The sequence below is a fragment of the Lissotriton helveticus genome, chromosome 7 (genome assembly GCF_964261635.1).
Source record: "Lissotriton helveticus chromosome 7, aLisHel1.1, whole genome shotgun sequence".
Taxonomy (NCBI): Eukaryota; Metazoa; Chordata; class Amphibia; order Caudata; family Salamandridae; genus Lissotriton; species Lissotriton helveticus.
The window spans coordinates 518,519,283-518,533,863 of NC_136068.1; the positions used below are offsets into that span (position 1 = coordinate 518,519,283).

The following is a 14,581-nucleotide window of genomic DNA, read 5'->3' on the forward strand; positions in this document are numbered from 1 at the left end:
TATATTTTCATATGTAGAAATACAAAATAATGAAGCAATACTATAAGAAAATGTGCCTTATCATGCAGCATAATGTGCCTGTTCTTGCCGCATAATTTAGTTAACCATGCCACATAATTTGGTGATCTCCTGCCACATAATTCCAGAGACTCCGGCCATAAGCAAATTAACCAGCCATGGGTAAGCCACAGCTTTCATATGAATCACTTAGTAGTAAGATCCATGAAAAGATAATGTAGCGAAGGATCCCAGTTTCTGGATTCTTTTCATATAATACTGGATTGATAGCACTACTCATGTTACCTCTCTTTCGGACATGATGGTGCGTCTATGGCATGCTTCAAATCATACTGAAGTGGCTAGATAACCTCATCCAGCGAATGCAGTAGTGAATCACTAGGATAGGTGCGAATGAATACACGCTTGCTGTAGCCCTGTAGGAGGGGAATCGGCTTGCTGTGAGCCCGTAACTTGAATGTTCAAAATGGAACCTGATGCAGTGATCAGGATACAAAGGGTGCCTACTGTTTCTGTCCAGTTAAGAAGCATGTGTTAGAGCATCAAGGTCTAACCCTCAATACTGAGCATGACTGACATCTCTTGTCCTGCTATTTTCATTCCTACCTGGTTCAAACAAGTCCAAGTGTACCTTAAATTTCTCTTATCCCAACGTCTTAACTGCAGTCCCATCTCTCAGTTCCAAAGAGCCTCGGCCGGCCCATGCGAAGGAACAGGGCATCGGTGGAGTGTTTTATCTGCTCATATGTTTTTTTGCATGTTTCTGCAAACTTAAGCACTTCACTTGTTAAGAGCTACTGAGAAGAATTTTTTTTACCAAGTCTTAGTGGTCTTTGTAATAAGAAGATGATAGAATGTGTCTTTCTAGCTCTTTTTGTTGTAATGAAAGTACGATTGGTCTGAGGTCAGGAGTCAAGGGGTGATATAGGGAAAGAGTCTTGGCGTTCTGAAACCCATGCAGCCATTATCCAAAAGTGCTAGCCCTTTCCTCCTCCTTAAAATCCTTTCTCCCTTTTTGACTGTCTACTTTTTGTACGTATTATGGTCTATGTGCCGTGTGGAGTAGTGCTCCATGCCACTGTCAGTCTTTTATGAGCAGCATTTGAAATTGAATTTCTTTCCTAATTTGCAATGGAAAAATGTCTTACCTGGATGCGATGCACCATTTAATATTTACCTATTTATTTCATTTTTGCAGTAACACAACACTAGATTTTAAAGATGAAGGAGAACGATGCTGATCCGTGTGCAGATGGTGAGAAGAGCCTTGCTCAAACAGAAAATTGTGTGACAAGCCAGAAAAACCCTTCTAGCCAGGGACCATATTCCTGCACACAATGTACCAAAAGCTTTCACATGAAGGCAACTCTTGTAAGTCACCAACGAATACACAAGCGGCTGAGACCATTTTCCTGTACAGAGTGTCATATGAACTTCGGAATGAAGGAAACCCTGCTAAAGCACCAGAGAATTCACACCCAAGAGATGCCATTTTACTGCATTGAGTGTGAAAAGGGCTTCACTCAGAAGTACCATCTAAAGATTCACCAGAGAATTCATACCGGAGAGCGGCCTTTTGCCTGCTCTCAGTGTGATAAGAGCTTCAGTCAGAAGGGAAATCTTCAAAGACATCAGAGAATCCATGACGACAACCCCAGAAGAGAGAGGCGATTTTCCTGCACACAGTGCGATAAGAGCTTTAGCCTGAAGTCAAAGCTTCTAAGTCACCAGAGACTCCACCGATTTGCTAATGCCAAGAGTGGCCTGAAGACACTTCCTCAGAGACGCTATTCCTGCTTGCAGTGTGATAAGCGCTTTAATCTGAAGTCAAACCTTCTCAGTCACCAGAGACTTCACAGATCAGCTACCTTTGAAAGTGAGCGGCCACTAACACGGAAACCATTTTCCTGCACACAGTGTGATAAGAGCTTCAGTCTTAAATCAAATCTCTTAAGTCACCAGAGATTCCATTTCCTAGCAAGCGCTGAGATTGACCGGTCGCTTATCCCGAGGCCGTTTGCATGTCCCCAGTGTGACAAAAGATTCAGTGTAAAGATTAATCTTCTCAGTCACCAGAGACTACACAGTTTAGATAATAATCCTGAGAGCAAACAGACACTACCCCAGACAACGTTTTCCTGCACGCAGTGCGATAAAAGCTTTAGTCAAAAATCAGATCTTCTAAGTCACGAGAGAATACATAGTTTAAATAAACTTGACAGCAATCACACGCTACCCAAGAAACAATATCCTTGCTCTCATTGTGAGAAGAGCTTTACTATAAAGATATGTCTTCTAAGTCACCAGAGGATACACAGATCACCTAACCCAGACAGTGACCGGACCTTAACCAAGACGCCATTTTCCTGCAAGCAGTGTGATAAGAGCTTTAGTCTAAAGTCAAATCTTCTAAGCCACCAGAGGCTACACAGAGGCAGTAACCACGAGAGCTACCGGAAACTAAACGAAAAACCATTCACATGCCCCCAATGTGGAAAGAGCTTTGGTCTAAAAAGAGTTCTTCAAGCTCACTTGAATGTCCACACAAGGCCTTTTTCCTGCACGAACTGTGGAAGGAGGTTTAGTCAGAAGTCACAGCTTCGGAAGCACCAGATCAATCAGAGATGCCTTGGCCATGCTGAAGAAAATGACCCAGAGAGTGGAAGAAGCTTTGTAGGCAACTTGCAGAGGAAGCCTCCACTCGTCTCCCAGGAAAAAGTTGACAAACTGAATGAAAGGCATCATCAATACTTAGAAAAAGAGAAAAATATTAACTGGGACCGGAGGACAAAAATGCATCCCATGTGGGGCAGTATTTACGCTGAAATGCAAGCAGAAAATAAAAATCTCAAAAAACAAGCAGAGAAAGAGATACAGGAGGCACCGACTGTAAGTTCCCGTCCTGTGGTTCTAAAGGCTGCAACATTCATCTTCAAATCCCTTAGCACCGCCACTCCGTCAGCACCACCATCAGCAACTGAAGTAGACGAGGCAGCCAAGACATCCACCCCAGCTCCTGCAACAGTGAGTGAAGAGACCACTAAAAACCCTACCCCTACACCTACATTTTGGTCTCTTCCACCACCATCAGTGCCTCTGGCCCTGCCACAGCCAGATTCAGACTCCAAAGCAGCTGTGGTAAAAAATGGCTCCTTGGAAACAAAAAAAGACAGCAACGTTTTCACCTCATGAGAGCTTTTTACTAAATGTTCACTTGTACGGTACACCTCATTTAAATACCTAGTTTAGCAACATAAGCCTCATTTTAGGAAACACCCATGTTTGTTCACAAGGAAACTGGAAAAAAGAATTATCATGGTTGCTTTCCCCAAATGTTCTATGAACTTCAAAATAAGACAGTGTTCGAAAACTCTGTTTCTGCTGGCTGGCTATTTCTAGTTTTATGTGACAGGGATGCCTCTCAACATTGTGAAGAGCAGTAGATGTTCCTATAGTGTAGTGCAATATTTCCAGGAAGAATGGTGCTTTTTGATTCTCTGGGCATTAGGCTGAGCCATAATTTGCATCAGCTCCGTGTATCCAGAAGACAATATGTTTTTCTTGTAGACTGGCCCAAGGCTAGCTGTTTTCAACTTCTGTTTAGTGTGACGTTCTGTGAAAGCCGTCTTAAATGCGTATCAGCCTATCGTTGTAGGTGTCTATATGGTGCTTAACTGTGGGTGTATAGGGATTTTCCATCATCTGGGCACTATGGAAAATGTCTTCTTAGGAGCTTAGGGTGCTTCCGAAAACACCCCGACTCTCGCACTGTGGAATGAGATAGACATTCTTGACACACAAGAGGAGGACTGGTTGGTGTTCATTTAGCTACTTCCGGGAGGTTGTGGCACAAACTTTATCAGTATTGGAGTTGCTTTGTGTCTTTGAATATTAGACTGCCTTCAGATATCTCAGTTCAGGTAAACATCGATCAGGAGGGCGCTAAAACTAGACTTTGATAATTAACAAACATGTTTCATCAGAGTTATATCCTTCACTGAGGTTTTGATCTATTCATGTGAAATGTAAAAGCATTTCTTCTGATGAGCTGCAGAGAAGCCCCACACACCAGACTGAATGTACTGACAGTTCATTTCTTGCAGGGGATGCAATACTTCTTGCTCACAAGGAGGAATCGAGATCCTTTTCACCAACATCGTTCTACTAAGAACCTCAGAGGAATTAAATTACATGGTATAGATTTGAGCAGATCTGATTAGCCTTATAAAGTTTCATTATAGAGTGGGAATGTTTGCATGAGCTGCAAATGCAGGACCATCTGGAGATTTCAACCAGAAATAGATAAACACGACCTTCTCAAGAAAATACAATTGAAAAATAAATAACATCATGGACCTTGGCTTTGAACAATAGGCAGCTCAGTGCCGGAGCACACTGTGCTTTTTTTAATCAGTTTCCCACTCAGAAATGCTTGGAACAAACCTTTACGGCTTTGGTTAAGAAGAGTCACACATAATGAATGTTCTGAGTTTTGTGGGAGAACGTTTGAGCAAAGATTCTCCTAATTCTTGCCCGCCCCTTCTTTTAGGAATCCTGCTGCCTACAGGCGGGCTAGAAATTACTGTTTTAAAGATTCCCCACTCCCCTTCCACTCCTGCATACCTCTGCGAGCCAAGCTCTGGACAACAGTATGAGCGTTGTTTCAAACCATCACAGTACAGAGGTTCAGTGGGATTGTAAAGGGAGAAGAGTGAAGTCAAAAATACCTAAATTAAATGACCATAAAGGTATCATAGGCACAGGGTGGTTTCTATGAATGAAACAGATCCAGATCTAAGAGGCCTGAATCCATCGAAGGTATTCTTTTTATTATTTCTTTTGTCTTGCTGTCTTCCAACCTAATCTCGTTGGGAGTCGTTTCACAGACATGGCATTTTATGAGAGCAACATAACAGATTATTACCCAGAAATATTAGCAAACATATAACTACACATCTTATTGTCTAATGAAGCATGACTTCTTGTGGAAACATCCATGGAGCAAATTCTGGAAGATGCATATGTAGTGGCCAATGTAGCCGATTTGGCAGTTCGGGCTGGACTGTTCCCATGAGGAACAGGGCCAAGACTAATTTGCATATGGCTGGGTCCAAACTTGGGTGGCGTAATGAGCAAAAGATGGATGGATTTAACCCAGATCCCTTGACTGGGGGTGAATGTTTGATTCATTCAGCATTCCGTCCACCATTTGTTGCCACAGCACTTTTCATCCTAAATGGGATAGGTATGCCCAAACGTGGGTCCCTTGCTTGATGTGCCTCTGGATTTAAGTTAGCCTGGCTGATGAGGGGTGTTACCCTGAAACCAGTCCATGGAGCAAATTCTGAAAGATGCATAAGTAGTGGCCAATTTAGCCAACTTTGCAGTTCAGGCTGGACTGTTCCATGAGGAACAGGGTCAAGACTAATTTGCACATGGCTGGTTCCAACTGGGGTGGCATAATGAGCAATAAAAAGATGGATTTAACCCAGATATCTTTACTGGGGGTTAATGTTTGATTCATTCTTCATTCTGTCCATCATTTGTTGCCACAGCACTTTTCACCCTAAGTGGGATGGGTATGCTCAAACATGGGACCCTTGCTCGCTGTGCCACTGGATTTAAGTTAGCCTGGCTGATGAGGGGTGTTATCCTGAAACCGGTCCATGGAGCAAATTCAGAAAGATTCATAAGTAGTGGCCAATGTAGCCAACTTGGCAGTTCGGGCTGGACTGTTCCATGAGGAACAGGGTCAGGACTAATTTGCACATGGCTGGTTCCAACTGGGGTGGCGCAATGAGCAAAAGAACGGTGAATTTAACCCAGGTCTTTTGACTGGGGTGAATGTTTGATTCATTCAACATACCGTCTATCATTTGTTGCCACAGCACTTTTCACCCTAAGTGGGATGGGTATGCCCAAATCGAGGGTCCCTTGCTACCTGTGCCACTGGATTTAAGTTAGCCTGGCTGATAAGGGGAGTTAGCCTGAAAAAGGTCCATGGAGCAAATTCTGAAAGATGCATAAGTAGTGGTTAATGTAGCTGGCTTGGCAGTTCAGGCTCGACTGTTCCCATGAGCAACAGGGTCAAGACTGATTTGCATATGGCCGGGTCCAAACTGGGTTGGCGTAGTGAGTAAAAGAACGATTGATTGAACCCAGATCTCTTGACTGGGGGTGAATGTTTGACACATTCAGTATCCCATTCATCATTTGTTTCCACATGCCTCTGTATTAGGCACCTGGTTGAAATAATACTGTAAACAATCTCTGAAAAATGATTTGAAATTAAGAATTTAATGTTAGTAATGAGGCACACTTTAGCGTTTTTTGTAAGAACAAAAATGTGGCATGCAAAAAGAACTTAAAACACTTTGGTCCAAAAGGGAAAAATCCCCTCCTAATATTTGGAAATTCAAGCAAATTTCTTGAGATGTCGAGTTTGCACATGTCAGAGTTCAAACTGAATTACTCATTAAAGGCCTGAGCTGATAATGTCAGCCGTGCTAAACGGATAGCCATATATATATAAAGATAGTTTTAGCTAGCATTGTTGCAACCACAAGTCCAACTTGTCGTATTATATCAGTTGCAGCTGATTTAGCGCTCTGGCCATCGTTCTACCTTCTGCAACAAAGAATTATGTATAAAAGCCCTGGCCCAATCCATTCCCCCTGTAATAATTACTTAATAAAATGTAACTGATATGCTGTAAGCAGTGGAACCTATTTTCTGTCCACGTATCAAAAAAATTAATCGCAACCATGGTTGCCAAATATCTTGATGCCAATATATGCACCAGCAAATCCCACTTAAGAAACAGGCCTATAATTTAAAATGTTATAATAGCTCATTATTGTCAAAAGGTATCTCTTCATTTGCTGCATATAGTTGGCTTTGAAACAATCAAAACTACATATTTCCATTAATAGTCCAGCAGTTATTGCGATATATAATTTAAAACCGTGATCAGCTGTAACTTTAAATCACTTGGCAGTTGTAACAGCATCATATTTTCAATGAGAGTTAATGGGTTTGCCACAGTATTCTTTATTTTCTGGATGAGTGGGCCTTCCAGTTGTAATATCGTAAAAGATACCTTGTGAACATGAATTGGGCTAACCCTGTTTCAAGACGTTCAACAGCAGAATACTTTTCCTTGTATGTCTGATATTATCACACATGCCTTTACAACGCAAACTTTACCATGCATGCCTTTACGATATAAATGCCTTTGCCGTACATGGCAAGTACATTTAAGGTAAGTGTCACAAACTGATACCTATATATATATATATATATATCACACACACACACACACAGACACTTAAATATATATTATTTCTTTATATATTATGTTTAGAGTTTTATTTATAGCTACATTTAATTTTAAAAATGGCATTTACCACCGTTACCACTACCCACCCCGTAACCCTAAAATTGGCTTTACCACCACCCCACTACCCACCCCTAAACCCTAAAATTCCCTTAGCACTCTGTGCCACTAGCCACCCCTGAACCCTAAATTTATAATTACTTCCCTTTATCACTGCCCCCAGATCCTAATTATCCTTACCATTATCTACCACTACCCACTCTCAAATACTAAAATTAACCTTATCATGCAGTAACTCTGCCTACCCCAAACCCTAAAATTACCCTTACCGCCCGTTACCACTCCACACCCATGAACCTTAATGAATGAATGAATGAATTTGGGACTTGTATAGCGCATGGCTGCCCGGAAGCGTCCCAGCGCTGAGATTGCAAACAGACACCCAATGATGAAAGCTGAGGGGGGAGTGGAGAGGTTATTGCGGGAAAAGGTGGGTTTTGAGAAGCTTTCGAAATTTCATATAATTAGGTTCAGACCGGAGTTGGATTGGGAGAGAGTTCCAAAGGGTTGCGGCGACCACCGAGAAACGGCGTCCACCAGTACGAGCTCTTTTAGTTCGGTGAACCTTGGCCAGGTTGCCCTGCGCTGAACGTAAAGCTCTATTGGGTGTGTATGGGTAGAGCATAGATTTCAGTATAGGGGGTCCTTGGTTTTGCATGGCTCTGTGAGTGGTACATAGGGACTTGAATTTGACCCGTTCGCGGATCGACCCTTACAACCCTATACCACTACCCACTCCTAAACCTTAAGTGTACCCTTACCACTGCCCACCTATAGACCATATAATTACATTTACCTTATATACTTACACTGCATGGTAAAGGCATGTGTGGTAAAGAAATGCTGCGTGGTAAAGGATGTTTCCTTTTTGTCTTATTTACTGCATAACTGTTGTAATTGCAGCTAAGTCTCTGTGTGCACCAAAGCCAAGGCAACTTAGAGATCATTTGTGACACCTGTCAAATGTAATATGACACAAGAGCTCAAGCAAAATCCTATCAAAATTGTTGTTGAAGACCTTGAAAAACAGCACACATTCCTCAGCTTGAATTATTCATTTGCTAGGTTTGTCAAGATGAATACCTGATCATTTCATGAATGCAGAGATCGAAACCCTACTTAGAAACTTGAAAGAGTACCTGTGTTAGCTGCCCTGTCAGCTCAGCGGGCCAAGTTGGTCTGCATAAAACATTCTCAATAATACTTAAAAGGGAAGAACTTTGATGATATATATTGCCTTACATATTAAGTTGGAACTTTAACTAATCAGCAGCCAAGGAACGGATAAAGGTGGTGACCTTGAAGACGAAGGTAGGCTACCACAGTGGACAAAAACTTGCTGTTTGAATCATTTAGCATCTCGTGTGAGAAGTCTGAGAAAACCTGCCTGATCTATATATGAATCTAGGCATCATGACGCCAGTCCCTTATATTACACTTTTTGTTAAGTCATCTGCAAGGTCTGTATACAAATGATCATCTGGCAGGGCTTAAGGTTAAGAAACTGATGTGGATCGCAGATATCCAGAAAGTGGTGGATGCCTCCTGCTTTCTTAGGAACAATAAAATAATGACAGTAGAAAAGTTTGTACCTTTGTTAATCCGATGTGATTGCTTTAGCTCTTAGCTGTAGTAATTTTCAGATTTCGTATAGAATGTTATTTGTTCATTCTGTGAAAACATTGGAGATGGAAGGGCCTTCTTTAATCATTTTCAGATCCCATGGATCCTGAATGACGTGTCCACCAATTTTTAGGTGAAGGCACCCTTCTGCCGACTGTTGCTGCAATCCTTAAGTAGCCATTGTGAAAGGGTAGACATTTCCAAAACAAAATCTGAATTGTTCGAAATCCTGGTTTCAAGAGGAGGAGAAATATAGACAATTGTTTGGCTTTGAGGATCAATGAGGGCTGTAGAATTGTGGTATGTCAATGAATGTTGGGTCACATTACCCTGAACTGCCTGATGTATAGATCGAATATCTTAATAAAGGGCACCTTTGTACTGTGGTGCTAACTAATATATATTTAGTAACAGTGCAGCCAAATCATTGCTAATCTGTAGTTGCTGAAGAGTGGCATTGCTTCTTATGACCTTTATAACTTTAAATTGCTCTTGTAATTCAGATGGAAAAGACAATTGATCATTTTCATCCAAATTAAAATGAATGTTATAATCGTCCTTCACTGTTGGTGCATTGACAATTCTGAAGGCTAAGCACCAATTTTGCAGAGTTTTTCCATCCTATGCCATGACTTCTTTGTTAAGAATCAAAGAATCTGGTGGTTGTGTCCTTTCCATTTCCTTCCCAACTGTAGAAATGATCCATTAATAATCAATCTGGCTTTTGGGGGTTTGCATACACCCTGAGGAATAGCGTGTTCAGAGTGTGACTTTTTCCTGTGTCTGAAGCATACTTGGAAGTGAGAATTTACATTTCAAAGAGGGGTCAACAAAAATTTCCAGGGAGTAATAGAAATAAGGAATTCATCTGCATATTTATTGGGTGGTTTGTTGTTGAGGACCTGCAGCTGGTACTGGGTAGATGTGTAAGGATGAGGAACCAAAGATTTTTTATTTTTACAGACTGCAAAATTGCTTTAGGGGGGTGATCTCAAGCCTTCTCAACCTTTTCAGATCATGGTAGTACACAGGCACAACCTGTATGTTAGAAGCTCTGGGCCTCCTAAAAATCACTTTGTAGTACCAGAAGCATCCTTATCTGGAGATTTGATATTGACCTGATTAGCACTGTGATTTTCCTGACCTTTGGTGTGCGTTATCCACGTTTCGATACTCTCTTAGTTGAGAAAGAAACACATCTTGATTGAAAATGAATTCTAGTAATAAAGGAGTATCAGCCTTGCATCCCTTGAAGTACTTTCAAGTGAATTGAGTGCAGAGGCTTTTCTTAATGAATTGGTGGCTGGTGGCCCTTTGAAGGTAGTTGCAAGTACGAAACTGATATAATTATATTGCGCCAACGATGGTTCCACACCCTGAGCAGTACAGCTCTTAGCATCACCTGCATACATTATTCTACTACAGATGTAGTTGGTGGTTCATTGCGTACTGGAATGCTCATCATTGTCTGAGAGACTGGCATGGAGGGACTGATGATGAATGCTATGGCACCACAGACAGGAGTCCACAGACTGGGGTTCTGGAGGTAGGTGTCGAAAATCTAGTCTGGGACAGCTGTTGCAAATTGTCTCCCACATATGATCCATGACTTAACACCTGTGAAGTATGACGTATGCTTGGGCAGGGGAAAATGGATTAACGATGTAAAGGAAAATATTGGTAGAAAGATCGTCTTCCCTCTGTCAAAAGGTAAAGTGATTTTTCCCTATAAAAAGAGGTCAGTATTTTTAGGGGCAGTGAGTGCCCTGGCCCACAACCAAGTAGAATAATAGGTAAATGTGTGAGTTGAAGGTGACGGTTATTTAGGGGCCTGAGCCCGGCACACCTTGTGAAGCATGAGTGCAGCGGGTTGAAAAATACTTCCTTAAAGCAGCAGCATCTTGTAAAGCAGTCTGCCTTCTAGCTGAAAGATACCCAAACAGTTTGTAAATTGAAGAGATCAAAATGATAAGAGTATTTAGTAACACATTTAAAATTATGCAAGATGAACTTTGACCAGCTGGTTTAGAAAGAAAAAATGAATGCAGCCTTTTCTTTTTTGATTAATTACTGGAAGGTACGTGAGTCATTTATTTGGACAAAAAGATGTTAATGTACATAGCATGGTGATTGATTGGTGTATGCAGAGCATTTGAACTTATTATGACTTTGGTGGTCTCGGAGCGAGTCAACCACGCCGCTGCCCCGCTCCGAGACATTGAAGGCATCAAAACCACCCACCAGAGTACGACAATTTAAGTCTCTGGCAGGCTGTTCTTTGGCGGTCTCACGGCGGCGCTATTGAAAAAGACACCGCAATGAGAGCACCAAAGTCAGTTCCTGCAGGGCATGGACTGCCAAGTCCATCCCTGCAGGAACTGGGGTGCATGCGGACAGAAGGGCACAACATGTGACCCCTGCATGCACCCCATGGCGCAGAGGCACAAGGGGGGCCTGTAGGGCATTTTGCTTGCTCATGGCCACACTTTTCATGGCATATGCACCGTCATGAAAAGTTGAAAAGTGTGGTGGTGAGGAAACTTGTAATATGCTTGGCGGGGCTGCAGCGGCCTCCCCAAGCATATTGCGGCCTCAAGACCGCCGACCACTGCCAGTGATCTCTGATCGCTGACGGTTGCAGTGGTCCCAGGGAGGCCCAGCCGCTATGGTCGTATTAGGACATTCGGAAGACTGCCACCACCACGCCCCTGTGGGTCTGGCAGTCCGTGGACCGCTACACTCTTAATGAGGCCCTAAAGCTTACTGGACCAAATTATAATTTTTCAAAATGGAACACAGCTAGGCTATGATGGTTGCACCATCCCTAAAGAAAACAATTCTGGGATTCTTCAATCATAAGAGAGAAATAGATAGGGTAGCACTGAGCAGCAACGCCAACCATAATTAGTTTTTATGACAGTCGATATGTGCTCTTCGGTCAAAGTATAGTATATTGTCTTTGGAGCATACCTATATATAGTCTCACTCGCCGAAGCATCATAGCTCTAGAAGACCCATTGTCCACTATGATCGCTGAAACAGAGTTAAAATAAATATATCTTCAGTGCTTTCCTAAAAGAGGTTAGCCCCAAAAAATATTTATTTTACATCTGTTGTTTAAGTAGTCAGTTGGTTTTCTACAGGCTAGGAAAGATTCTCTAATCTGCTGACTTTTTTGGAGGGTGCCTAGTTGAATCCCTACGCCCCCACAGTGTTGTGTTTACCTCAGTGACCACAATTTTTGTTTGGGTTATTTTGTCTATTTTAAGCGGATTCACAGAAGTGTTGTCCTATTCCAATTTTAGAGAATCATGTTATTTCAGCATATTAGCTCTTGTAATCTTCAATGTCTGTGGATGTGTCATTTGCAGTATATCATTTTCTGTCCTCTGCACTTTATGTGCTTAGGGGGAGAGTGCATGTTTTTGCAAGCATCTAGTTAGGCAGTAGAAGTGGTTGCATTTTAATAGGATGTTTAGATGACTGCATTTTAATTTGTACAAAACGTTTTGAAGTATTACAATTATATGATACATTGTATGTTTCGTATTTTGGCTGCTGTGTGTCATTGCCAAATAAAAATAATTGGTTTGCCTAAGGTTTGGGCTGTTGAACTGTTGTGCTGGATTTAAACCAAGGTGCTGGAGGAATGTCCAGAGCAACACCACATCAAATGTTTTATATCCCATGCCCAGCAAACACACTACCTCTGCTGCCCAGGAGCACATGGAAGAAGAGTATATGGTTGGTTTTGAAGGCTAAGACTGGTCACATATAGGCTGTGGCCTCCATTAATCCCTTCTTCCCTGCTGCTGTATCCTCAGGAAGTCTGCCTGTTTGCTGGGAATTAGCAGGTGGGCTGTTTGGGGTATGGTGAGCAGATCACAGTTGTTTCTACCCATTGGTCCCTCAGCACCTGCACTAGTGTTTTGCAAAAACAGCATTGACGGCCTTGACATTGAGAAAAGTGCTGAGGTGTGACTTTTAAGCAAAGGAAGGGAAAATACGATAAGCTTCAGTAATCTACTTACAAATGAGGCCATTGATAAAAAACTTAAGATCTGATATACACACACATTTGACACTATAGAGAGAGGTATGGTGCAAAAGTGATAGTTCCAGAGACATTCATCAAATACAGACTTAAGCGGTAATGTGTGCAAATGCTCATAGTTTGCGGAGCAGTTTTGCAATGCAGGCAGTGGGATTTTCCCAACCAACCTATTGCTATTGCAGAGATTTGATGTGGTGAGATGCAAGAGTGTGGTATGGTGATATCATAGCACATAATGTTCTGAAAAGTCTAGAGGAGTTTAGGGGCAAGGATGGCTTGCAGCATGTGCGAGGAATTAGGTAAAAATAAACAGGGAAAGACAGACCCTCTTGGTTACATGAGAAACTGGGCATGAGGCTGCTTTAGTCCAAAAGGACTCTCATTGATGGTTCATACCTTTACATAATCTCACTTACAAATGACACAATGGGGAACTCCAGGCACCGGAGAGGTCGATGAACCTTTTCCACCGTGCTCGGAATTAGAGCTTCCTGCTAAATAAATTCATCAAAATATCATGATCCTCTATTTTACAATGATGAGAGGTTAAGATAGGTTTAAAGGCTTTATTTTATCTTTAAGGTAAGAATCTCATATTTTTATTCTGTTTAATAATTTACAGAAATAAAAGAAAGATTAGAAATCAGCAATCAAGGCAATTTCCATAAACAAATCCAATAAGCTAGCTAAGGGGCCTATTCTAAATAAGAACACATAAAGAGTTCAGCTGGAAAAGAATGGCAAATGATGATGGAACTTCTCATGAAGAATAGTTCTAGGAAAACTCAGCCAAGTTTCCCACAATTGCAGTAGCATCTGTTTTAGAATAGCGATCTATGCAATAGCATTGGCCCCAAATTAATAAAGGAATCACTTGAATATATCTAACAAGACATCAACTCTCCATGAAGAAGAGTCTTGGGCAGAGGAGAAATCCAGCTGCAAGACTACCGGACAGGCAAAAGCACAGTTGAGGTGTGGTGTCCAACTAGCTAGAAATACTTAACCTTTCATCACATGTATCAAATCTTTGAAGACACCTTCACTCGATGTCCTATCAGAACAGCGCATAAGGTGGTGTTGTCAGTCATACAATGCATCTTCTTCCGATTCCAACAATCTGCACTCTTGTCATCTGGATTGATACAGTATCTAACATGATTGTTACATTAGGGAAGGTTCCCATGGAAACCCTCTTACCGAAGCTAAAGACACATTATGAGCTTCAGCACAGAAACAAAGGCTAGTCAACAAATATGAAAACATATATCAAGTTAATGTGAAGCAACATTTATAAGTGTACATCACCATTTATTTTTTTACAGTTTCAATAAGTCTATTATTCCTAGTGGAAATGATCTAACATGGGGCGAGAGAATCTAAATGGACATAATACTAAAGTCAGCACATCTCTAGGATGATATCAATGCTAGGCTGTTGTACAGAATACTTTATCATGAGCAAAGGTCGAAGAGAAAGCTGCGAGCCTA

General features: G+C 41.6%; 1 protein-coding gene across 1 annotated transcript in view; it reads left to right on the forward strand.

The window, feature by feature from the left end:
- The window catches only part of LOC144768697 (uncharacterized), a 116,664-nt gene extending 104,029 nt beyond the window's left edge, over positions 1-12,635 (forward strand). Inside the window, exon 2 of the mRNA XM_078652558.1 lies at positions 1,217-12,635. Coding sequence (XP_078508684.1) covers positions 1,240-3,210 — 1,971 coding nt within the window. The 5' untranslated portion in view covers positions 1,217-1,239 and the 3' untranslated portion in view covers positions 3,211-12,635. The remainder of the gene's footprint in view (positions 1-1,216) is intronic.
- The last annotated feature ends 1,946 nt before the right edge of the window (positions 12,636-14,581 follow it).